The sequence below is a fragment of the Castor canadensis genome, chromosome 9 (genome assembly GCF_047511655.1).
Source record: "Castor canadensis chromosome 9, mCasCan1.hap1v2, whole genome shotgun sequence".
NCBI classification, from domain to species: domain Eukaryota; kingdom Metazoa; phylum Chordata; class Mammalia; order Rodentia; family Castoridae; genus Castor; species Castor canadensis.
The window spans coordinates 137756070-137780292 of NC_133394.1; the positions used below are offsets into that span (position 1 = coordinate 137756070).

Consider the following 24223-nt stretch of genomic DNA (forward strand, 5'->3'; position numbering starts at 1 on the left):
TCCACTTTTGTCCTTCCTTGTGTTCCAGTATCCAATCCAAAACACCTCTTAAGTTGCATTTAAGTCCCCCTGTACTTTTGGTACATTAACTGTTCATACAGGCACTCCACACTACAAATAGCACCCTTGGCAGATCAACTCACTCTGCTACGAGAAGCTTTCTATTTGATTCCTCTTCCCACTTCCTTTACTCTCCATCAGAATGTTACTTTTACATAGTCACCATCCTACTTGGAAAGCATCAACCATATTCTAGGAGAAAACTAAAACTTAACTGGAGAACATCAGAGACTCTTCGCATTCCAGTCCAAGCCTGCCTGTTCTCTTGTTAAGGTGAACTGGCCTGAGTGACAGCTTCCAATGGGCTTTCCACTTTCCACTTACAAATATTTACTTCTGATGCTACTTTATTTCCTTTTTTCTTTTTGACAGTACTGGGAGTTTTACTCAGGGCTTCACATTTGCTAGGCAGGTGATCTACCACTTTAGCTACTCAGCCATCCTACTTCTATTGCTTTTTATGCTCATATTGTTATTTACATTATTTATATTATATTCCTTTGCCCATGAAATCCTCCCTAGCCATGCCAGCTATCAGAGTGCCCTTCCTTTGCATATATACAGCTCTACCCCTTGAGAAATTCAAGAAGCATGTTTTATTATTTCAGTTCTCTATTCAAGCTGCCCAGTGAGTGCATGGGTTTCACTGGAGAACTGTCTTGTCTTCCACATTGCATCTGTATTGCACAGTTAAGTTTTTAAGAAACATATACTAATGCAGCTGCATCAACCACAATGATAATAAAAGTGATGGCATCTTCTTGTGGCCAGTCCAGCACTTAAGGTGTTTGGAAGTCATCAGGCTTATCCTAACAACAAACCAAACAAATGAAAATTAACATCTCTTCTTCTTAGATCCATTAAAGACTCAAGCCCATGGACAAAAATCCCTGCCACTAAAATTGGAGGACAGACAGGCAAGACAGGGAAACCCAACTTAACCAGAAAGCCTCAAATTGAAACATCTGTGGGAACCAGACAGAGTCCCATAGTAGGAAATCCATACTGTAATTCATGAATTGCCAGAGGCTCAACGTGGGTAAGTTTGAGAGTTAAAAATAAAGCCCTTACCATGTTCTAGGAACTACTCTAAATATGCCATATATATCATCTTATTTAATTCTCATAACAGTTTTTTCTTCGTTTTATACATGAGGAAACTGAGGCACAGGGCATGTCGGTAAGTTGATTAATGTCAGCTAGCTAGTAAACATGAAAGCCAGGTGATAAATCTAGGTGAATTGGCCCTAGAGCCCACACTTTTGATGATGGTGTTGCAGTTTCCTGATTCCAGACATCAGTAGCTACACTGGCAAGATCACAGGAGTCAGTCATTGGCCGGGTAACACAGATGCTGGGAAAGCCTGTCTACTCTCTTCAGAAACACTCCTCACAGAGGAAGGTGGGAAGAGAGACAAGAAATCCTAATGGGGAGGGGGAGAGAATATGATCAAAGTATATTATATGCACACATGAGAATGTCAGAATGCAAACCATTATTTTGTGCAATTAGTCTACACAATAAAGTGTTTTTTAAAAAGAACATTCCTCATCTCTTCCAAATGAGAATTGAGCTTCCCCAGTCCTAACCCAGCACTTCAACTATGTCTCCCCATCCTACTCCTGTTTCAGTCTGAAGGTTTACTCTTCTCCCTTCACACTGCCATTGCTTATATTTCTAATGGCCACTGTGAAGTCTATGTTAAAATTTCTTCTAACTTTAATCTTTGAAGATCATCATTCTTTGGCCTCTTCACTATATCCCTCTCAGGACAAGCAAAGCCTAAAATATTGTGATGAGTGATGAATATGTGTTCTCCAGGTAAGGTGTATTGCTAGTAATTAAACAGTATTAATTCCATCAGCTTTGATTTCTATTCTGCACTCTCAGTAATAAGACACAGTATTCTATTTTCTTTTTGCCTAGTTCTGAGTAATAGAATGGGTGTTTAAGGATTATTGTATAAATCTGCTTTTTGGTCAGTTCATGTTGGATAATTTTTTTCAATACATTACAAATGTATTCATTATTCCCCAGTTTGTAAAAATAATGAAAAGCGTAGACCAAACACAAATTCACAGAACACAAAAATCTGACGCTCCACTGCCAAATCCCAAGGTTGCCAGCTTCTTAGTTTACAGCTTTTTTAATGAGAACTTGAATCTTTTCATTCAATAAAGGACTTCAATGGACAATTCCTCCTGGTGTTCTCAAGGGTTAGAAAACTAAAGTCTTATACATCACAGATAAAAATGGTCTAGTGTCATATTATGTATGCTTTTAGCAGTTCAGAAAGCACTTGCCCTAAAATATAAACTATTTTTAAAAACACAACGATTTTCCTAACAGTGATTCCCAGGATGTAAATAACATGTGTTGGCATTGTCAAAAAAAATGTTTCAGAGTAAAACAAGCAAGGAAAGAATAGAGAAGAAATACAGTAGATCTAAACAATCATTGTGATCTGAAGTTTCCTCTTAGATAAAACAGACATAAAACACATGCTTTATGAGCCTCAGGTAACCTTCAAGACATCTAAATATCTATGGAGTTTTAAGTATAATTAAAAACTCCTGTTTTTCCATCTAAAGAATTCAAGTTCTGTTTCCTTGACAGGCAAAAAACAATCAATCTTGATCTCAAATGCTAATACAGGCAATTAAAAAATAGCATTAATGTGAATACTGCAGGGACTGTTCTAGTTGAAGTTTGTGAGTTTTTTTTGTTTCTCTTTTTGTTTATGTTTTGTCTTGTTTTCCTTTGCCTTACCTTCATGGCAATACTAATTTACAGGACTAATTAGGGAAACACCCTCTGTGTGATCCATCTCTGGATATCAGGGCTGGCCTTTGAAATCCATCAGAACACTGCAGAAGACCATGGCACTGTAGGAAGCTCCAGTATTGGTAGTAAGAACAATTATTTCACCTGGTAGACCAAATGTGACAGACTGTCATATTTACAACCTGAATATTAAATTTTCTGATTTTAGTAATGAAAATACAGTGCTCATTTGTATTGTTGTACAACTTGTAAATATGCCCTATCACATAAGTAATACTCAAGCAGTATCCTAATTAAAAGGAAAACTCAGTTGTCTTGCAAGATGATATAAAAAGGAACATAAATTGTCAATAAGATACATAGTAAAAATGAAAAAGACATACTGGATAAGAGAGGAATGAAATAAGATTTGGAAATGTGCTTCTTAAATGAACACAAATTGTGAGATAATGTCTCATTGAACAATAAAAATAACAAACCAGTGGCAAAGATGTAATAGAATTTCCTGGGTATACCATTTTAATCTTAATATAATTTTCCCCAGTGCATCCACGTTTATTGAACTACTATGACCATTTTTTTCTCACTCTGTCCAAAGTTACTGAGAGTGTGCTTTTTGCTGTAAATAATTCCCTGATAATGAACATGAAAATGATCCAGAAATTGACCACAATTTATGAAAGAAAAAAAAGACATCGTGTCTACTCGGAAAAAGCCTTATAAGAACATTCAAAGCATGCACAATTTCCTCAGGGAAGCAGTGAACAAATGCAGGAAACCACCCTCCCCAATTCTTCCTGTGCTATCACCTTCATTCCTTGAATTGGTTTTTACAGTCTTCAAAAAATGCAGAGAAGACTCCCAGGACATTCCATAGGCGGGGTGCCAAACAGAAGACTGGTGCCAAGGAAGGGTCAGATATAGCTAATAAGTACTAAAGTAACTTGAGAAAGATAAATGTCTGTACAGCCTTAGTTTCTTAGTCTGGAAAGTGGGGATGATAATACTTACTGCTTAGCTTTAAGCCTCATTCACAAGTGGTATTTAGTAAATGCTGAAAGAAAGATGCGAAGATCAAAGCTCCACATATATGAAGGGTGTGCTGGAGGGGAAAAGCAGAATCCAGTGGAGCCCCCACCCCTACTGAGGAAGAGGAAGCTCAATCAGATTTTCAATTCCAATCAACCTCATGTACATCTCAGACATCTCAACTATCAATGTCATGAATCCCACCCCCGTTAGCCGAAACTCATGTTGTTCATTAAATTCATTCATTTATTTCATGAGGTTCTAAAATCTAAACTTTAAAGAAATACTCAAAAATAGAGAGACCATGGCCTGATTATCATTTTGCTTTTAAATTCGGTGTCATTCTGCAATTGGAATCTATTTTTTGCTAAACATCAACACTCACATACTTTTGTCTGCCATTCAAAATCTAATTCGTTTTATTATGTATTAATTTCCACAAGTTCATTAGACAAAAGAAGGATGTCTTTAGCCAAACATACACAAAATGTGCCAAATTTACTAACAAATTTTATTAAATGGATTATCCATTAAATTCTTTATTAACTAGAATGCATAACTATGAAATATGACTTTTAACTCTGATTTCTTAATGCTAAACAGAGAAAAAATAATGCATCTCACGTCAATGGATCCACTGAGCAAAAATAGCCATGTAACTAGAATCAATAAGATCATAACTATCCTTGTAATCAGCGGCCTGCCATTACAGTTGCAAATCATGAGCACAGTACCTTTGTAAAATTTGCATAATATTTTTCTAAAAAAATTGCTAAGGATTTAAATTGAAGGCTCAAATCTATCTGATTTTTAATAGAAAAATCAATCTCTGTGATTCTCTATTCCACTTTTTTTAAAACCTCATTGATGAAGTTACAAATAGAGTAGAGGCCATACATACACATTCCCTAGCTTTACATAGTTAAACTTCGTAATCACAAGATCATTTGGTACAGAGGCAACTTCAGGTTGTCTGAGAGATCATCACCAAAGCAGATTTTCTTTCCAGAAGCAGAAGCTTCTTTGCCAGGGGACATTTCCCAGTCACCTTCCCTACAGAGGTCCTTCTAGGCCATTGCTTTTGATGATCTTAGCATACTCCTTGGCTGACCTGTAAGGGACACGGGGTCTAGCAGGGTCTTCAAAATCCACGTGGAAAAGGCCAAACCGTCTGCTGTATCCATTGTTCCACTCAAAATTATCCAGAAGAGACCACGCACAATATAGTTGAAGATTGACTTTGTCAACATGGATGGCTGAAATTTGTGAAAAAGAGAAATTACCATTTCTGGGAACGTTTTGAGAGTACAGACAAAATCACTGATGAACACTATGGATCGCTTTCTCCTGCTCTGCAGGGATTCACAGTGGGAACAGTCAAGCCTGCTCTATCTCCTTTCCACATGCACACAAAATGGCATGGTAGGTGAGGCATATGTTAATTAGTTGGATTTAGTCATTCCACAGTGTACACATACATCAAAGCATCATGTTGGATACCATAAACACAGACAATTTTTATTTGTCTCTTAAAACATTCCGTTTTCCAGATTTCTGCTTAAACCAAGTAGGGGCTTCATTTGAGAAGGTAATTTACATATAATTCTAGTTATGTGGTCATTCATTAATTTCGACATTTGTTTTATTCATTTATGAACTTCATGCATATTTTTTCAATACCTACCACTTTTGAGGTATGAAGACACATACATACACGCACAAATTCTTCCCTAGTACTTAGAAGAATATTCAATAAAGACACCATCCAGCATCTCAGGACAACCTCCTATAGCCCAGAAAGCCCACTGGTAAATTAAAATAGTGACAATAGCGTGCCTGAAGAAGTCCTAGGACACACCTTTATCCCCATGACTAAACTGACATATATCCTATAATTCTGGAAACAGAACCTCTAAAAACCTGGAGGGGTGGTGTCAGCCCAGGACTCTGAACTGTATACCTATATCTTAGTCTGAGTAAGCACAAAAATGTTATAGCATTCTGTTTTACTCTCTTGGGTTGCTATAAGAAAATACCATAGATCGGGTGGCTTATAAATAAAAACAAAATAGTTCTCATAGTTCATTCACAATACTAGGAAGTCCTAAATTAAGGTGGTAGCAGCTTGGATGTCTTGTGAGGGACCATACCCCAGTTTCTTAATGACTAACTCATTGCTGTGTTCTCACATGGCATAAGGAGCAAGGGAACTCTTCCATGTCTTCTACATGGTTACTAATTTCATTCATGAGCGCTCTATCCTCAAAGACCTCAGTTCCTAATACCATCACATTGGAGGCTGGGATAGCAACATGAATTTCAATGAGACCCAACATTCATTCTCCAGCACGTCTAATCTCAGAGTGGTACTTAAACCTTTTAAGAACCAAAGAAATGAATCAGCTCTGCCAAAATTACACAAACACAATATTCCAGGTATTTAATTTGCAGATGGCCCCTAAGCTCATCCATGCACTCCATGTTAAAACACCAAAGAAGAGAGAATTCTCTAAATAATTTCACAATGGATTTTCATTGCTTTAGTCAATGAATTGAGCTTATTTTTTAATATTTTAAGTTTAGCAAAGCTCCACATTTGAGTAACACTTTGCATTGAGCATTTTATATTTTAAAACCAGAATAAGTAAACCCAACCTACAGGCCAACATTCATTCCTCTGTGCAGAAATTAAGAGAAGAGCAGGTTTGTTTTATGAGATAGTAAGATTCCTACATAAGCTGGGTGAAATGAATATTCATATAATATACCAAATTTAATTGTAGTGGGGATTGTTTTCAACCAAAAATGATTCCTCTAGTTAAGCATTCAGTAAAGCAAGATCAATTCACATTTTTTTCCTTTAGTGTCCATCTATATTTTTCAGGACTCTTAAAAACACTAACACTGCACCCATAGTCTACTACGCTGGTCTCCAGATCTTCCTGGGAGTTTTTATTTTTGGACTATAGATATTCCATAAACAAAAGGAACCTAACAGTTCATTGACACATGATCCCTCCACATTTGTGTCTAGAGGTATGCAAAGTCCTTTGCTAGAAGAGCACCTTGCAAATGTCCTAAAGCAGGAATTAAGCCAAGTTCTTTTCAAACAAAATATTGTTGGAAAATGAAAAATATAGCACTCATGTATATTAAGTTTTTCATGAATAAAAATATCTACAAGATATTCCTTCTCCTATCTGTTGTCATTTGCAACTGTGCCTCCTCACTCTGTCCACTATAAATCTAGAAAACATAATTTCTTTTTAGTAGCCTAATTTAAGAACAGAATGGCATGTCTCTAAGTATGAAAATGACCGAAGCCAAATACCAGCTTAGAAAACAATACTCTCTTTTGCTCTGTAATTCCATCTGGGAGTATGTGAGAATCTGCATATTTTCTTTCCCACTTGCAGAACTACTGCCCAACAAGAAAGCCTGCCAGGTATAAAACCAGACAGTTTGTGAAAATACACACAGTCCCACTGATCATGTATAAAAGGATTGATTCATGTGCTAAACCAGGAGATAAAAATGAGGCCCTGCCTGCTTGGAAGGGAACAAAAAGGAAATCTTGACAATTTCGTTGTTAACTGCCAGGAGTTCAGCAGCAAACACTGAACTGCCTGGGTGAGTGGTGGACATCGCTGCGTTTTCACTGCAGGAACATTCAAGTAGAGAATTACCTAGCTAGAGCTGAGGAACTAGCCTGCTGGAATCCTTCTCGCCATGCCATCACTAGGAAAAATTGCAAAGCCACATTGGAACCTGCATGCCTCTCTTCCTCCAATCTCCTCAGGAGCAGAAAGAGACCATCATCACATTTCTTGTCACCATGATTTATGAGGTCCCAAATCTTGGCAGGGGAAACACTTCTGTGAGTTCACTTTCCTTCTTTAACTAGAGTTGGAGGCAAAGTCAGCACAAATCAGTAGGACTTAGGATGGGTACACAGGTTGCTAAGATAAAAATGTTACTCATCACAGAGTCTGGGTGTGATTTTGAACTACAAGGCTGTAAGAGGGGTCTCATGGTCAGCAGGTTGGAGGCAAAGATACAAGGAGAAAAATTGTTAAGGCTTGCTTTAGTTGGGCTGCTCCAATGATAAGAACCTCCATGCTGATGCTGTACTCTACACAGTCTCACACACACACACACACACACACACACACACGCACACATGCGCACACACACCCCAGAACATGCACATATACACACTCTGCCCAAAGAAGGCCAACTGAAATGCTAAGGGTACAACTTCAACCATACTACCACTCTCACATCTAACATCAATTGTAAGTTCAAGGGGTTTCCCAAAACACTTCCATTTTAGTAATTTGTTAGGTCTCAGAACTCACAGAAAGGTGTTAGGTTTCTGATTACGTCTATTACAGAAAAAGATAGAGATTAACATCAGTCAAAAAAAAAGAGACACGTGGCAGAGCCTAAGGGGTTCTAAACACGAAATTTTATTATCCTCTCTCTGGTGGTCATAACACATTGCCCTCCTGATATTGACATAGAACAATGCACATGTGGTATTGCCAACCAAGGAAGCACATCTGAGCTTCAGTGTTCAGGGTTTTTACTGGGGACATGAGTAAATAAGTATGATTGATTGATTGCCCGTATGGTCAGTTGATACCACGCTACCTGAAGCCCTCAACTCAAAATAACATGATTGATCAGCCTCCATCTAAACAAAGCATCCTCACTAAGTAGGGCAAGAAGCTGAGGGCGATGGCCAAACCACCCATAATGAAAAATCAACTTCTTTATTACGTACATGTATGCACACTCAAACACACGTTTTAGAAATTCATTATTTCATGGTACAAGAAAGAGTCTCCTCACCTTATTGGTTTACAGAAAACCATAATTATGCTTGTGGGTATCAAATTGCAACAGTCTAGCAATGGGGAGTTGAGTATCAATGGATTTATTTCCCATAATTTATGAAGAGAGATTGCCTTTGTTTCCATGATTGTTTAGGACTTATAAAGGATACCCATGAAATTGGTAAAATGATCAAGCTATCAAACACACCACTAATCCACAGACCCAAGCTGCCATGACAAGAATCAATGGAAAGGTACAGGACAGCATAAAAGACAATAGCTTCATAGAAGAACTGAAAGCAGGAAAGTCCAAGGAATGAGAAGGAAGAAAAAAATATAGGCCTCTGGATCTCTGTGTTCAGATAATGGCAGGCTACATTATTCTAGCAAGCCCTCCTAATGAAAACAAGTAAAACATACTGGATAAAAATTTTCAAAGGAGTTTTCAAAACAATGGAAAGCTGACAATTTAGAAAGAATTTCCAGGTCAGGTCTGAAAGTAGAAAAGATTGCTAAGCATGGCAACTACTTTGGTCTGATGGAATTTTCTAATCTTAGTAAATCAGAATGGTTTTCAGTTTCTGAGGTGAGGTTAAGTGTGAAAACACAGAGTTGCACCAGGTGGGAAGGCTAATGCCACACCCAGAAGACTGAGCCCTCATGGTAATGCTGAGACTGGCCAGAAGCAAGCTAGTCATTAGGAAGTATTGAGTGACACCGTTGTTCAGTAAATGTCGAGTCTGGATTTTGGATTGAGTATCCCAGACTGGTAATATCCCAGAGCCTGGAAGCTCCACATTCAAATTCTTTTTGAATGGAGGTATCACTATTCCAAGCCTCCAATTATTATTATAAATGTTTTACATATAATCACAGAACATAATCAAACATGGAAAAAATGACAAAAAGAAGTTAATAGACAACAGAAATAAACTCAGAGGTCTCAGTTTATTAAAAGTGCCATACAGATTGTACAATAGCTATGTTCACTGTGCTTAAAACATACAGACAATCTTTAAACATCTTTAAGGTTTAGGAACCCATAAAAGTGAAATGACATAATTTGAAAGGAACCTCTGCAGGTTTGGGCTTTAATCCACTACCACCAAAACCAGGGGGTGAAGGAGTTTGCACATGAACAGAAGAAAGACCATGTGAGGACACAAGAAGGTGGCTATCTAAAATCCATAGAAAAAGGCCTCAGGAAAAGCCAAACCAGCTAACACCTTGATCTTGGATTCCCAGCTTCCAAGACTGTGAGAAAATATATTTCTCCTGTTTTAACAGTCTAGTCTGTATCATTTTGTTATGGCAGCCCCAGCAAACTAAGGCAGGTTAGGAACTGAGAACTTCTGTTTTAAATGAAATTTTTACAAGTAATCAAGTTTGAGACTCCTAACTCTAGAATATGCTCTGGCTGTCCATTAGTTTGTTTACTACCAGAGGCACCCCTCTTGAGGATTATAAATATCGGCTACCCTCCCTCAGTCCCCCGCTAATAGTTCTAGTTAGGGAAGATCTGTGCAAAAGACATGGGTATGTCTAAGCAGTGTCACACCACCTTTCAGAAATGGGTCACCACCAAGAGACTATAGAGTTGCTGGGTGCTCAGAAGAATCAAATCACCTTTTCAGCCCACTGCTCAGTTGAAGTCTATCTTCGTTCCCATTGGATCAAGAAAAATCCTCTCAATTCACCATGTGGAGTATATTAAATGGTAGCCCCCTAAAAGATATGTCCATCTAAAACCTGTGAAAGTGATCTTATTTGAAAAAAGGGACTTTGCAAACATAACCCTGTTAAGAATCTCAAGATGACCACCCTAGATAATGAGGGACCCTAAATGACAAGTATATTTTTAAGAGAAGAGAAAGGAAGAAGGATACGTGAAGACAGAAGCAGAAATCAGAGTGCTGTGTTCACAAACCAAGGAACACCAAGGATTGCGCTCAACCATCAGAAGCCAATTGAGAGGTAAGGAGGAAATGCTCTCCCATAGCCTCCAGAAAGAACCAATCCTGCTGACACCTTAATTTTGTATTTCTGGCCTCCACAACAGTGAGAATATTTTTCTGTTGTCTTAAGTCACCAGGTTTGTGCTAATTTGTTAGGGTGGCCACAGGAAACTAATGCACCATGTTCTTTCCAAGTGGTTGCCAACTGGGCTCTAAGTCCCAAACCACCCACCTGATCTTGCTGAGGGCTTATGAGAATCTTTCTCTCTCTCTCTCTCTCTCTCTCTCTCTTTCTCTCTCTCTTTCTCTCTCTCAGTCTGTCAAAGCCAGAGAGAGAAAGCCTTCTGGGGACACAGTTTGAAGCTGATTTTCTGGCAATTGCCCCCACACTAACTTTGAAAATGTGTTTCGCTGAGTTTGGTTGAAATGCCTAAGTGCATTACAATTGGAGAACATCTTTAGCTGGAAAAAAATGCTCCCACAAGAGAACTGGCACACCGGCTGTTTTTGGAAAAATAATATAAAACAACATCAAGAAGATCTAAACATAGGAAATGCACAGTAAGGCACACACACACATACATAAACACACACACACACACACACACACATACACACACACACACACACACACACACACACACACACACACCAGCTGAACATTAGTAACTGACAGCATGTGTGGAAATGCCCCAAAAAATCTCAAAACAGGAGGCTGCACCTGCAGATGGGAACTCTTGGTAGCAAAAACCATGACTCTCTAAAAAGAAAGTCTTTGAATACCAAAGCTGATTTTTAAATATTTTATAGGAAAATGCCAATTAACCAGATATGAGCTTTGCAGATTTCTTAATTAACTGTATTATTTCAACTCTTTATATTATACTTTGGGCGGGGAGGGGAAGCTACAAATAGCAAGCAGTTGACAGGGATCATGTAAAAATATCTAAACTGTAAAGCTGATCTGAGGCAAGGTGCTCTATGTGTCAAACTCCATAATTTCTCCATGTATATTACTTGAACAGTTACTTCTTCTCAGAAGAAAAGTTCTGATTATGGAAACAAAAATTCTTCCCAACCAGGGAAGTTCTCTAAACCAGAAAGGCTGCTTGTTTTCCCCCATTCTCTCCCTTTTTCTCGACTTTCCTTCCTTTCTTTCTTTCCCTCTGGAACTTACTTTGCCCTCCTGTGAAATGGAGGTAATAGTGCATTCTTCATAGGGTTGTGGAGAGCACTGAACAAATCAATACATACAAAGCTCTATGAATATGCTTAGTTCATAGCAAACACTCAACATACAATACTTATGGTTGCAATTGTTTTCATTTATCTCAGTGTCTGAGAAGGTGATGAATGAAATCTGTTCTCCTTCTCCCATCTGGCTTCCAACAGCTTTCAGAGGGTATAAAGTCAGCATAAAATACACAGTGCTGAGAACCAGAAAAATCAGGGTATCAAGGGACAGGATTGTGCTCAGTGGGAATGGGTCAATTATGGGTCATGAGAAACAGTTAAAACATGAAACTTAGGGTGACGTGTCCAAGAACCCCAGATGCTACTGAAGCTCCCTTGGTTCAGTGTGCTGGGAGGGAGGAGTATCTTACTCAAGGTTTCCAGGACCTATACAAGACCTACCCACATTTATTTTAAAAAATATGTCATGTAAGAAGTGGGAAGCATGACCAACAAAATTAAAAGCCCCTCTCTTTTATTGCAATTGCAGCCTACTTGTAAGGCATATCTTCATTAAATTATCATCCTGGGGAAAGTAGAATGAAAAGAAAGAAGGGAAAATGATGAGAAACAACTATTAGCTAATATTCATTGAGCTTCTGTGTGTGTGTGTGTGTGTGTGTGTGTGTGTGTGTGTGTGTGTGTGTGTGTGTGCGCGCGCGCACACATGCTTGGCAGCTCTGGAATCTGAAGTCAGGGCCTCACACTTGCTAGGCAGGCATTCTACCACATAAGCCAATCTACCAGCCCCTTTTATTGAGCATCTGGATATGATTTCAAGAGTTTCATGTATGCATTAAGTCATTTACTTTTTACAAATAGATATTATCCTTGGTCCCATTTTATAAATAAGGGGATTGATGTCCAGAAAGTTAGATCACCTTGGTAAAAATCATATGGCAAGTAAGTAGGAGAATTGAGACAAGAACCCAGCAAGGTAGCAATAGAGGATCCATGCCAAGTCACTTGACAATACCAAGCCTTGCCTACACTCTATGGTGGATCTGTACTGAGATAGAGTCCATAGACCTATGGATGAGTTGGAGGTCCTTTCTTAGTTGTAACAAAAGCTGACCTTAGTGGATGGAACGTAGAAGGGGCTGTGCTTAAGAAATAGGCTCCAATGAAATCTTCCAAAGTAGTGTTCAAATATGTATTATAAATTTGGTTGGTTAAAAAAAAAACTGCTAATGGCCCAATGCGTATGAAGTGCTTCAGTTCATACTGCTGCCAAAACCCAACTTTCTCATGACCCCAGAAGCCACCAGCATCTTGGCTACCTCTGCACCAGAAATTAGATCTTAACAACCACTGACATTTCTGAAAGCTGAGTGTCTTTGATGCTACCCAATCCACACAATAGGTTCTGCCTACATCAGGCTGCTCACCTTCAGTTTAAATTTTCATGTGGATGAGTCTGACTGGTAGATCACATGACAGTTGCTCTAGCTACAAAGAATCCTGAGGAGACACATTCTCTACATCAGTGATAAAGACTCATAAGTCTGGACGTCCCTCAAATGGAACATGCATATCCAGAAGTACTGGGTGACCAGAGAACATAAGAGACGTCCACCAGATAAAGAAAGACAAAAATAAGCGAAGAAAAATAACAGCATGTGTGAAAACTCAGCTATGGGAAAGTTCACGGTACATGTAAGGAACTTAAGACAATTCAACAGGATCATAAAGAAAAATTGGGAGGAAGTCACAAAACACCATCTAAGATCCGATTCCTCATAAGGATTTTAATGATTGTGAGTTTTACTCAAACATCACTGGAAAACCATTGAAGAATTTTAAGGAGCATAGTGATTTTAGCTAATTTTCACTTTTAAATGGTTAGTGTGACCTCTGTGAAGAATAGATTTGAGTGTAACAATAATGGAATTGAAGACAGCATTCAGGATTGATTGCATGAGGAGATGATGGGAGGGTACTCTAGGGTGACAAGTAAAGATGGAGAGAATTAGGAAATAATAAAGCAAAGTTAACACAATTTAATTGATAATGACATAAATATCTGAATTTTGGTGGCAGTACTGGGGTTTGAACTCAGGGCTTCATGCTTGCTAGGTGGGCACCCTTCCACTTGAGCCACTCTGTCAGCCTCCATGATGCAATATCTGAATCAGGGAATAACTGGACATAGACAAGTTTTAGAGGAGAGGTGAGGAACATAATGGATGAAGTTTGGTTATATTGACTTTCAGGTGCCTTTTTGGAATTCCAAATGGATAGTTGAACCTGGTGCAGTTGGATAGACAGACAAGGGGCTCAAAGAAGATTCTGAAATGCAATTGTAAAGTTTGGAATCTTCACATAGAGATGGTAATCAAAATCATGGTTGTTGATAGAAGTTAAAAAATAAGAAAAAAATTTGGTGCAAGGTTTTTACAGCATTCAAACATTTAGAGATAAGCTAGCTAGAAAGAGAGAATAAGACAGAGGGCCAGAAATGTCCCATATTACAGGGGACACTTTTTATGGATGCAGCTTTCTGAAAGTCACACTGGAAAGGGACAATTTAGGAATACAATCTAAGGCTGCTGGACTTCAAGACCTATGTTCTTTCCATCTGTATTGCATGGAAAGATTGAAAATCTAGAACAGAAGGACTATGACTGGCAAAAGTCAAAGTCAGTATAGGAAGTGACTGCTAGGCTAGGTAGAGCATGAAATGGGTAGAGATTGGAGAAGCACCTGGAACATCAGTCTCCTAGGACCAAAAATCCTCTGACCTTTATGATCCTACATGATCAGCCCTTTGCCTAGAATTCTGTATTGTCCTGTCCTTTACATGCCATTCTTCAGAAACACTGCATTCTTGTTCTTAGAATGTCTGAAGCTGTGTCTATCTTATGGCCTTTACACTAACTTTTCCATCTGCCTGGTTATTCCTCTAGGTCCTTACTTTATGACTGTTTCCATTCAGGTCTTAGCTCAAAGTCATCCCCATAACAGGTTTTCTCTGGTGCCCCAATTTAAAATTCTATTCTCAAGCACTCCATTCTCTTTCATATCATTATGCTAGTTTTTTGTGGTTCTTATTGTTAAATGAAAATGTATTTTTGTGTGTTTTATTATTGATCATTTCACCTGGAAAACTGAAATTCCCATGAGAAAAAAGGGACCCTGTCTGTACTTGTTCTTCAAAATTCCCCACCCTGAGAACAATAACTAGCACAGGGCAGGTGCTAAATAAGCACTCATTGAAGGAATGATGGAGAAACATAGAAGAAAGAGGAAGGAAAGAAGGGAAAAGAGGAGGGAAGACATGAGGAAGGGAGTGAGGAAGGAAAAGAGGAAGGGAGGCAGGGAAAGAGGAAGAAAGAAAGGAAGGATCCTCTTAAAATTATCTTAATAAAACTACGGTCTCACTACTCCCATCTTAATCTTGGAGTCATAGCATCTCCAGACTGAACAACCAGGATTTCAATGGCCATTGATTCCAAGTCTTCACACTGCAACTGAATCTGGGACAGTACTGCTGGTTGGCTCTATCTCCCAGGGCACCCACCCTCTGATTCCAGTCCCAACCTGGTCATCACAACTCTCATTCATTCGCATTTTCCTCTTGCCTTCCACTTTCTGACATTGTCTCTGTGGCTTCTACCACACTTCCACTTCTGATTCCCAGTGTCTCTCAAAGAACCCCACAGTGTCCTCGGCTATATTTCTGAGTAATACTTACGGTTTTCCCTTGGTCTGCTAACACTGAAAGCTCTAGCGCAATGTCACTGCCCTCTCCTGAGCACAGCAAGGAACTTGAATGGCGAATCTTTGACCCTAAGAACCACGTAATAGAGCTCCAAGATAAAACAACTCTGTCATGTGATTTTATTTTTTAGTGGCCCTGGGATTTGAACTCAAGGCCTCATGCTTGCTAGGCAGGAGCTCTTACCACTCGAATCACTCTACCAGTCTTTTTTTCTCTGATTATTTTTTTAAGGTAGGGTCTTATGAACTATTTGCCTAGAACTGGCTTTGAACCACAGTCTTCCTTATCCCTGCCTCCTAAGTAGCTAGGACTATAGGCATGAGCCACTGGTGCCCACTGTGTCATATTATCTTATCTCTAGCTATTCCGCACTTTGAAATAGCTGTCATTTTGTTCCATTATAATGTTGATCTACTTGCATATAGAAATAGCTCTTGTTTATCAATTACAGCCACCTAAGAGTAGCACTCAAAGAAAGTATCTGATACCTTAGAGATAAACATCAGAGTCAAATGTTTGCATGCTCATATGAAAAGGTAACTTCAAGGTTGTAGAGAATGGCAAAAAATGGCTCACTAAATGTGGGCACAGAAGAAAAATGTGTTATTTACTATAAAATTGAGTTAGGACTTTCAAATTGTAATTTGTCAAACTGTATCCTGAGTGAATGGATGAATTGAACACTTCCTATTTAACTGTTCCTTTCATTCTTTCTTTACATCCAAATATATTTTATTAAGCATCTACTACTATATATGCTATTATTTGAGGCAGAATAATACCTGATACAGACTTCACTTTTAAGCTCCAACAAGCCAATAAAGAGAAAGAGCACATTAACATCCATTTTGTAATATGTGTAAGACATGTAGCTAACTGTTTCTTAAAAGTCTGTTTTCTACTCCAGATTCTAAACTTCAAGAGGGCAAGAAGCAAGTGGATCTGTATTCCCCAGTCTTAGAACAGTGGCTGGTAAAGTATAGGTGCTCAGTGCATATTGCTTAAATGAATGAATGGCTACAAAGTGATATAATTTTGGACACATTGTCAATTATATAAAAATAGACAAAAGGTAATTCATAAGAAGCAAAATTATTTTTGAGGGGATATGATAAAATTCAGTACCAAATTCAAAAAATAACAAGAAAAAGATTTGGAAAATAACTTTCAAATATGATCATCTCATTTTCCATTTTGATGCTAGGACCCAGATTATTTTATTGCGATCACTTGACTCCGGGACCAAGTATCTTGTCAGTTACTCCACTCCTATACATATGCAACAAATGCTGAATAAATTATATCCAATGTACCTTAGGAAACCTGTGAATTACGAATGGAGAGCAAGTGTAGCATCATCCTCACCACACTACCACTTGAATGCTTCCAGACTTGTGTACAGTGCCACTGTAATTGCCTGGAGCAGAGAGACATAGGAAAGTGAGTAAGAGGGAGTTGAGAAAGAAGAACAATGACAAGTCTTTAAAATGCTATCATATACATTTTCATATTGCTGGCACCAAGTTCAAGCCCAGGTGGGCACACCTCACCCAGACTGCCTGTCCTCACCTGATGCACAAGTCTTGCTAGTCTGCTCTTTAAGGACAAGGAAGGACACTGCTTGGTGATATGGTCACAAGCTGTTCAGGGAAGAGACTTTGCTCAGCACATTTCAGCTATGGAGCAAGGATGGGCTTGTTTCTGAGAGCCACATAAAATGAATAATCATGAAAAGCAGATTCGTTTTGATAGGGCTCTGACAGCTGCTCTGAGAGTGGGTCCTTGCAAGCCCATCTTTCAACAATGAACTGACCCAGAGATCCAGGAAAGCTCCAGACAGGACCATATGGCCTGAAATAAAAACATATTTCAAACTCTGTTTATTATGCATATCTTTCAAAGGTTCACTACTCTGTGATGAAACATTGCACCTGCAAGGCTTTAATAAGCTTCCCAAGCAAGTACAATTATAAAATCACAGGGACCTGAAGAATTTGTCTTCTCTTATACTTAGATATACACTGCCCACCAATGACTAGTCTCATTCCTTTTAATTATATGGCTTTGCAGTATTTTATAAGCTGTGATCAATACTTATTCAGAAAATAAAACTCTTTATAGACCTCAGAGTGAGGACCATGAAATATTTCTCCTCCTAAACTTTGGGGACTCCAACATTATTGCATACAAAACTCTCTAGTCTGCCCAAAAGGAAAAGAAGCAATTCAGTCATGCAGCTGTGCAAAAACAGGAGGGCATTTGACATGAGTTGATGCTGGACTTCATTCAGCAATCAATATCAGAGGCAGGCAAAGAATATTTTTTCTTCACAGGTGAGCCCTCGGATTCCACATCTGGTCCAAATATTTGAAAAACACAGCTTGCTTATCATTCACTCAAAGAGTACCCACTGAACAGCTACTACCTTCTAGACTCCAGGCTAAGTGTGGTGATAGAGAGATGAATAGCACACAATGTCTACTCTTGGGAGTTGATGCACTCATTGTGAAGATAGATACAAAAAGTACTAGTTTGGGAATACAGAGGGACATGACCTATAAAATAATACACTGAACCAACAAAGCCTTCATCATTCCAGGGAGGTCAGGGGCAACATCCCAGAGGAGCATGCATTTGAATAGAAACTTAAAATACAAATAAAAATTCACCAGCTAGATACAAAAGGGTAGTTATGTATCATCTTCACTTTCCTCTCCAAAGATCTTGAGTGGTGTGATATACCTAGAGGCCTCCAGTCCTGTTTCCATCTCTGTGTCTAACTAGCTCATGCAAGAACAAGGCAAGTTTGTCTGAGATTGTTCACATGGTTAAATGACAGGTTTGGAACAGATGATCATTATAGATATAGGCAATAGTACCTCATTGTCTAATATTGTTCCTAAACTAACAATTTATTTGAAATTTAGAACCCTTCAATCTCACTACTCAAACAGTGCACAGTGGAAGCTCTCAGGATTTTAAGAATAGACTTTATATAAGATGACTTGGCCTACTTATTATTCAGAATGACACAGTAGATGAGTCTTGCCTGCTAATATTCTGTCTTATTCCCCTTGAGTCCATGGTCCAACATCAAAAGAGCCTTTAAAATCATAGAATGATTATATTATACTTGGCCTTCAAAATGAAGAGTGTAGGCCCAACAATAATTGATGAAGTGAAAATTTTAACAATGAAATTATGTGGCATACCTGGAGACATATAAAAGAAATAATAACTGTTGCTTCTTAGATGTACTGATGCTGCTATCTGTAACATACAAGAAAATGACCTTCTTTCTTATATTGAGGGACAGGAAGAAAGGAAGGAGAAAAAAGGAGGGAGAGGGAGGAGGAACATCTATTCACATAGTACCTCTAAACTATTCTTACCTCCAAGATCTCAGAAAACATATAGCTAGGGCATAATCTTTCAAGCTTTCCTTCAGTCTTAAGTAGAACAGCAGAGGATCACCAAAGATGGCATCTTATACTTCCCTTACACATACAAAAAAGAACAAGCATTATTTATTACTATAAAACCATATTGTTCACAATATTTTCAGGCTTTGTCACCAAAAGCACAATTCATAAAAGGCAAAAACGGATGTATTGGCCTATTCAAATAAGATAAAGTTTGCTGAGATAAATGTTCTGTTAAGATGACACATGGTGACTGTAAAAGACAAGCAAGGGGAGCTTGTGATGAACGGACTGCTCCATATCTTGACAGTTACACCAGGTGTTAAGGTTCACAATCTGATTAGGTTGAGAACCTCGTGGGCGATGTGTGACCTTACACAAAAGTGTGCATGTGGTAAGTTTGCATAGAGACTCACATACACACACAAATGAGGGCACCAAACCTGACAAATACTGAGTAAGATTTATGGATTGCATCACTGTCTTATTAATAGAGTACCAGGGAAATTCTACATTGATAATTATGCAAAAATATTACCATTATCAAAAAAATATGAAAGGAAATGGAACCTCCCTATGCATCATTTTGCCAATGTCCTGTGAACCTATCATTATCTCGTGATAAAAACTGAATTTATAAATAAATACTAACATCAAAAAAAACCCATATTGTTCACAATAACCCTTAAAGATTGATGCTAATGCATTCATCATATAAGCACAGAAAAGGTATTTCAGAGAAAGTAAATGTGTTTCAGGTGGTTAAGAAAACAAGGGACAAAGATAGTATTGAAATCCAGCCCTCTGCCTCCACAGTTCATACTCTTTCTTAGTCTCAGTCTTCCCTTTTTCCTCATTAATCCTTACAAGGATTCACAATCCTACAGAGGAGCTAGAATGGCCATTATCGTTTCCAATTTACTTAGGCACCAAAAAACTCTTGACCACAATATTGCAGGTGGCCACAGCAGATGGGGTGACACAGGAATCTGTACAGGTGCCTTATATAGACTGACAGCAGTATGGCCAAGAAGTGTCTCTTTTTTATTCAATCTCACTGTCTTTCATATGTCAGTGATTCTTCTCTGGTTTGTGCATTAAATAGACAAATTTTGGTACCAGTGGGAGAGGTAAAGAGGGAAAGAGGTAGGAGGGTGAACATGGTGTGAATACTGTGTACATGCGTATGTAAATGGAAAAATGAAACTACTCCAGAAATGGGGGAAGAGAGAGATAAAGGAGATGGAGGTTAATATATTGTAAGAACTTTTGTAAATGCCACAATGTGTCCCCAACACAACAATAAAAATAAATAAATAAATAACAAAAATGTTCCTAAGTGGCATCTTCAGAAGGAGAAAAATTACAGTATGTGCAGAAGACTGAAAACCTTGTGTTTCACTGTGAACTGCAGTGCAGAGAAATCCATCAGGCAAAGGGAAGACTCCGTAACTTGGAACTCCATTGTTTTACAATGTAAATGTTGGCTTTGTTTGGCTTTTAATAAATCCACTCTATTTAAGCTACTTCATTGAGGTCAAAGAAACGCACAGACCACCTGTCCCTCCAACCTTATATTGATCACCTCCAACAGCAAACTGGCTTGAATAAAGAACAAGGTGAATTTACTCCAATTTTGGAGTTAATAAAACAGTAGAAATTCATTTTGGCTTGGTGTTCACAGAATGCAAAGCAGTGTTTGAAAGGGTTTCATTTGGAAAATTCATTTGCTCTTTTAGGTAGATATTGTCACTGTTCCCATTTTACAAGGTGAGAAAACTGAGTCACGGGGAGGCTATGCCATATGCCCAAAGCCACGCATGTGGTAAAAACGCTAGCACAGTCTCCTCTTGTAGAGTGGAGTAGAGTGGCGATTTGGAGACAATTCTTGGAGGACAACCTATCTTATTTTCATTAAGTATGATATTTATTCTTCCATGAAGTCAACATATATTGTTTTTCTTCGAATACAGGAAATAGTAGAGTAAGATCTCAGTCCTTAATGCTTCCTCCTTGAAAGAACAGATATGTAAACGAGCAGGTATGATACAATGTGATCAAAGAAAATACTGTGTGTCATGGTGGTAAAGGTGAGAAACCCCTGACTCACTGAGGATGTTAGGAAAGGAGGATGAAAAAGAGTAGGTGACACTGGAGTAACCCTGAAGGAAGAGCAAGTAGAAGTAATGAAGATGGAAAGACCAGAAAGCATAGGAAAAAGAAAGGACACTATCAGTTAGTGTGTGGGTTTCTCAAGAGAAACAGAACCTAAAGCAGATTGATGTATCTATCTATCTGCCTACCTTTCTACTATCTATGATGGGGGTGGTGGAGTAGAGTGGAGAGAGAGAGAGAGAGAGAGAGAGAGAGGAGAGAGAGGAGAGTGAGCATGTGATTATAGCAGCTGAGAAATTACAAGATCAGTAAGGTAAGAGACTTAGGGCAGCAAACGTATAGTTTGAGTCTAAATCTGAAGACAGGAAAAATGGATGTCCTTGCTCAAAGATAGGCAGACAAAACAAATTCTCCATTACTTGCCCGCTTTTTTTCTATTTTAGGCCCACCTGTATTAGGAAGGCAATCTGCTTTACTCAGTCCACAAATCAAATGTTAATCTCATCCAGACATGCCCTCACAGACAAACATAGAATGCTTAACCAAATATGGGGGTACCCCATAGCCTAATCAAGTTGACACATAAAATTAGCCATCACAGATACATTCTGGGACTCACACCTAATTTGACGTGACACAAGCATTGATGAAAACAAAAGAGTAGGAGTGACCCTGAGAAAGTGTGTCAAAGCCATGTCACGGCCATGCTAAGAAATTGGAATTTCATACTGAAGACAATGAGAAACCACTTGGGAGTTGTAAGCAGGGGAATGAGAAGGTTAGAATTACACTTGAAAGCAAACTGGAGACTGGAGGTGAGGAGGCCAGCTCAGAGACTGTAGAACCTTATGCTAAGGGAGTGACAATGAGAAAAAGCAAAGGAGATGCTGAAGATATTATCACGTGTTGGCCAGAAGAGCATAACACAACACCCAGTTTTGCAGATGTGCTAGTTGGATTAATAAGAAAGAATACAATGGGAGGACAAGATTTGCAAAATTAATGATGATAATGAACAAGAGGCTTTCTAGCTGTCCAATGAAATTGACAAATACTTATTATTTTGTTATCTCTTTAAATAAACCAATGAGGTTGGTGTTTTCCTCATCTGGAATGAGAAGACTCATCCAAGAGAGATCCAAGACTTGTTCAAGGTCCCAAACATCACAGAGGAAAGAACCAGAATTTGAGCCCTTTCTAAATCCCATTTTCTTTCCACTACATGATAGGATACAAATAATAATAGTAGCAAAATAATAAAGGTAATCACTAACATGTGATAAGTGATCATTTTGGCTGGCCACTCTTCTTTTTATCAACTTTTTAACACTTACGACAATGCCATGAGGTAGGTTATTACTGTCACCCCTATTTTACAACTGAAAGAAAGGTGCCCAACATAAATTATGTCCATTGGGAAAAATAATCTTTGTGCTGCAGTTTCCCCTGTGGGGAGGGTCTGAGATCATGGCAAATACAAGGGCACACTACAAGCCCCAGGGATGTGACAGGTCTGTGTGTTTCTCATAGGAAATTATACTTCCTTCAGAATCTGTGCACTGAGGAAAAACAACCAGAGACAGGCCAGCCACATGGTTTAAACCATTGTATGAATGGTGAAAACCATTTTTCCTCACCTCACCCCAAACTTAAACGTTTACACATGAGTATATCCAGAGCTTCCTTGCTAGATTGCTAGTGCTACTTTCTGAAAGACAGAGCCAGGACTGTTCGTCCAGTTTGAGTTTCGAAGTTGAGGCCATTTTCCAGCAGCATTAACATGCTGGGCTGTGTGACCCCGGAGAGGAATGGGCAATGGCAGGCCTGACTGCCCAGAGCGTCAAGCTGTGGCAACAGCTCTCCAGAGTCACTCTTCACCCCAAGCTCAGCAGCCAATTACTCAGAGCTCATTTACTAAATGTAAATGAGCTCATTCTGTGTCCTAATTGGAGCCCTGGAAAAGTTAACTTACATCAAGAAGCTGGCTGTCTGTGGCTAGATTTCCCTTTCTGGCACATCACAGGATCAGGCATGCTAGTGAGACCGGGCAGGTAGTGATACAGACCACAAACTCCAAACTTCATATTTACCAGCTGTACAGACTTCAGCAAGCTATTCTGACCTCCCCTTCCTCATCTGTGAAATGGAGATAATAGAACCTATTTGTGGGATTGTTGAGGGGGTCTCAAAAGAAGTAATAATACACTACTCCCAACTTATAGATTTTTTACTGCCCTAGCTTACCTATGCACAGCAACCCACCTTAATCCAAGAAAATGGTGCAAGGAGAATAAATTTGCTAAGTTTGAATAGTTTGAACTATAAATAAATAAACACATCTGTGGTGCCAGGTATACCCCTCCACCAGCATGAATTTATATTTTATTATTAGTTTGTGTTACTGTGTAGCTAAGCAACTTTACATCTGTTTAAGAATTAAGTAAGTATTAGATATAATTATCACATTAGTTTGATTTTATTCTTTTAAAAACTGATTCCATGCAATGTCATACATACCCTCCCCCAGTACCATCCAAACATTCAATGGGTATTTATTTGTTGGTAGATGTACTTTAATACATTTATGTCATTTCTGATGAAGATCAACCCATCTGAATCAATATTCAGTGAGTCAGTTTTAGTACTTGTGAAGACTTAAGTCTTTGAAATTGAATCTTACAGTTCTGGATGCTGGGAAGTCCATGAGCAAGGTGTTGGCATTTGGTACCTAGTGAGGACCTTCTTCCTCATGTGGCAGAAGAACAGAAGAACAAAATAGGGCTTAGCTAGTTCTATAAGGTCACTATTCCCACTTATGAGGCCTTGTGACTTGATCACCTTCTAAAGACCCCACTTCATTTTTTTTCCTGTAATCTGTAATATTTTATTCTAGACTCTTAAGAACATTTTCCAAATTGTGTGCTTAATACTGCTAGAATGATACAGTGAGGGCCCCACTTCTTAATACCACCAAATTGATCTTAGTTTCTGACAGATGAATCTGAGGGAATACATACATTCAAACAATAATACAAAACCACAGAACAAAATGGTAATAAAATAAT

General features: G+C 38.6%; 1 protein-coding gene across 2 annotated transcripts in view; it reads right to left on the reverse strand.

The window, feature by feature from the left end:
• Nucleotides 1-4275: 4275 nt before the first annotated feature.
• The window catches only part of LOC109678954 (cytosolic beta-glucosidase), a 123697-nt gene continuing 103749 nt past the window's right edge, over nucleotides 4276-24223 (reverse strand). Inside the window, exons 5-6 of one of the 2 annotated variants that reach the window (XM_074042528.1) lie at nucleotides 16935-17038; nucleotides 4994-5130 (exon numbers count right to left, since the gene is read on the reverse strand). In XM_074042528.1, the coding sequence (XP_073898629.1) occupies nucleotides 16983-17038 (56 nt within the window). In that variant the 3' untranslated portion in view covers nucleotides 4994-5130; nucleotides 16935-16982. Of the gene's footprint in view, nucleotides 5131-16934; nucleotides 17039-24223 lie in introns of both variants that reach the window. The other variant, XM_020154320.2, reaches the window with a different exon arrangement.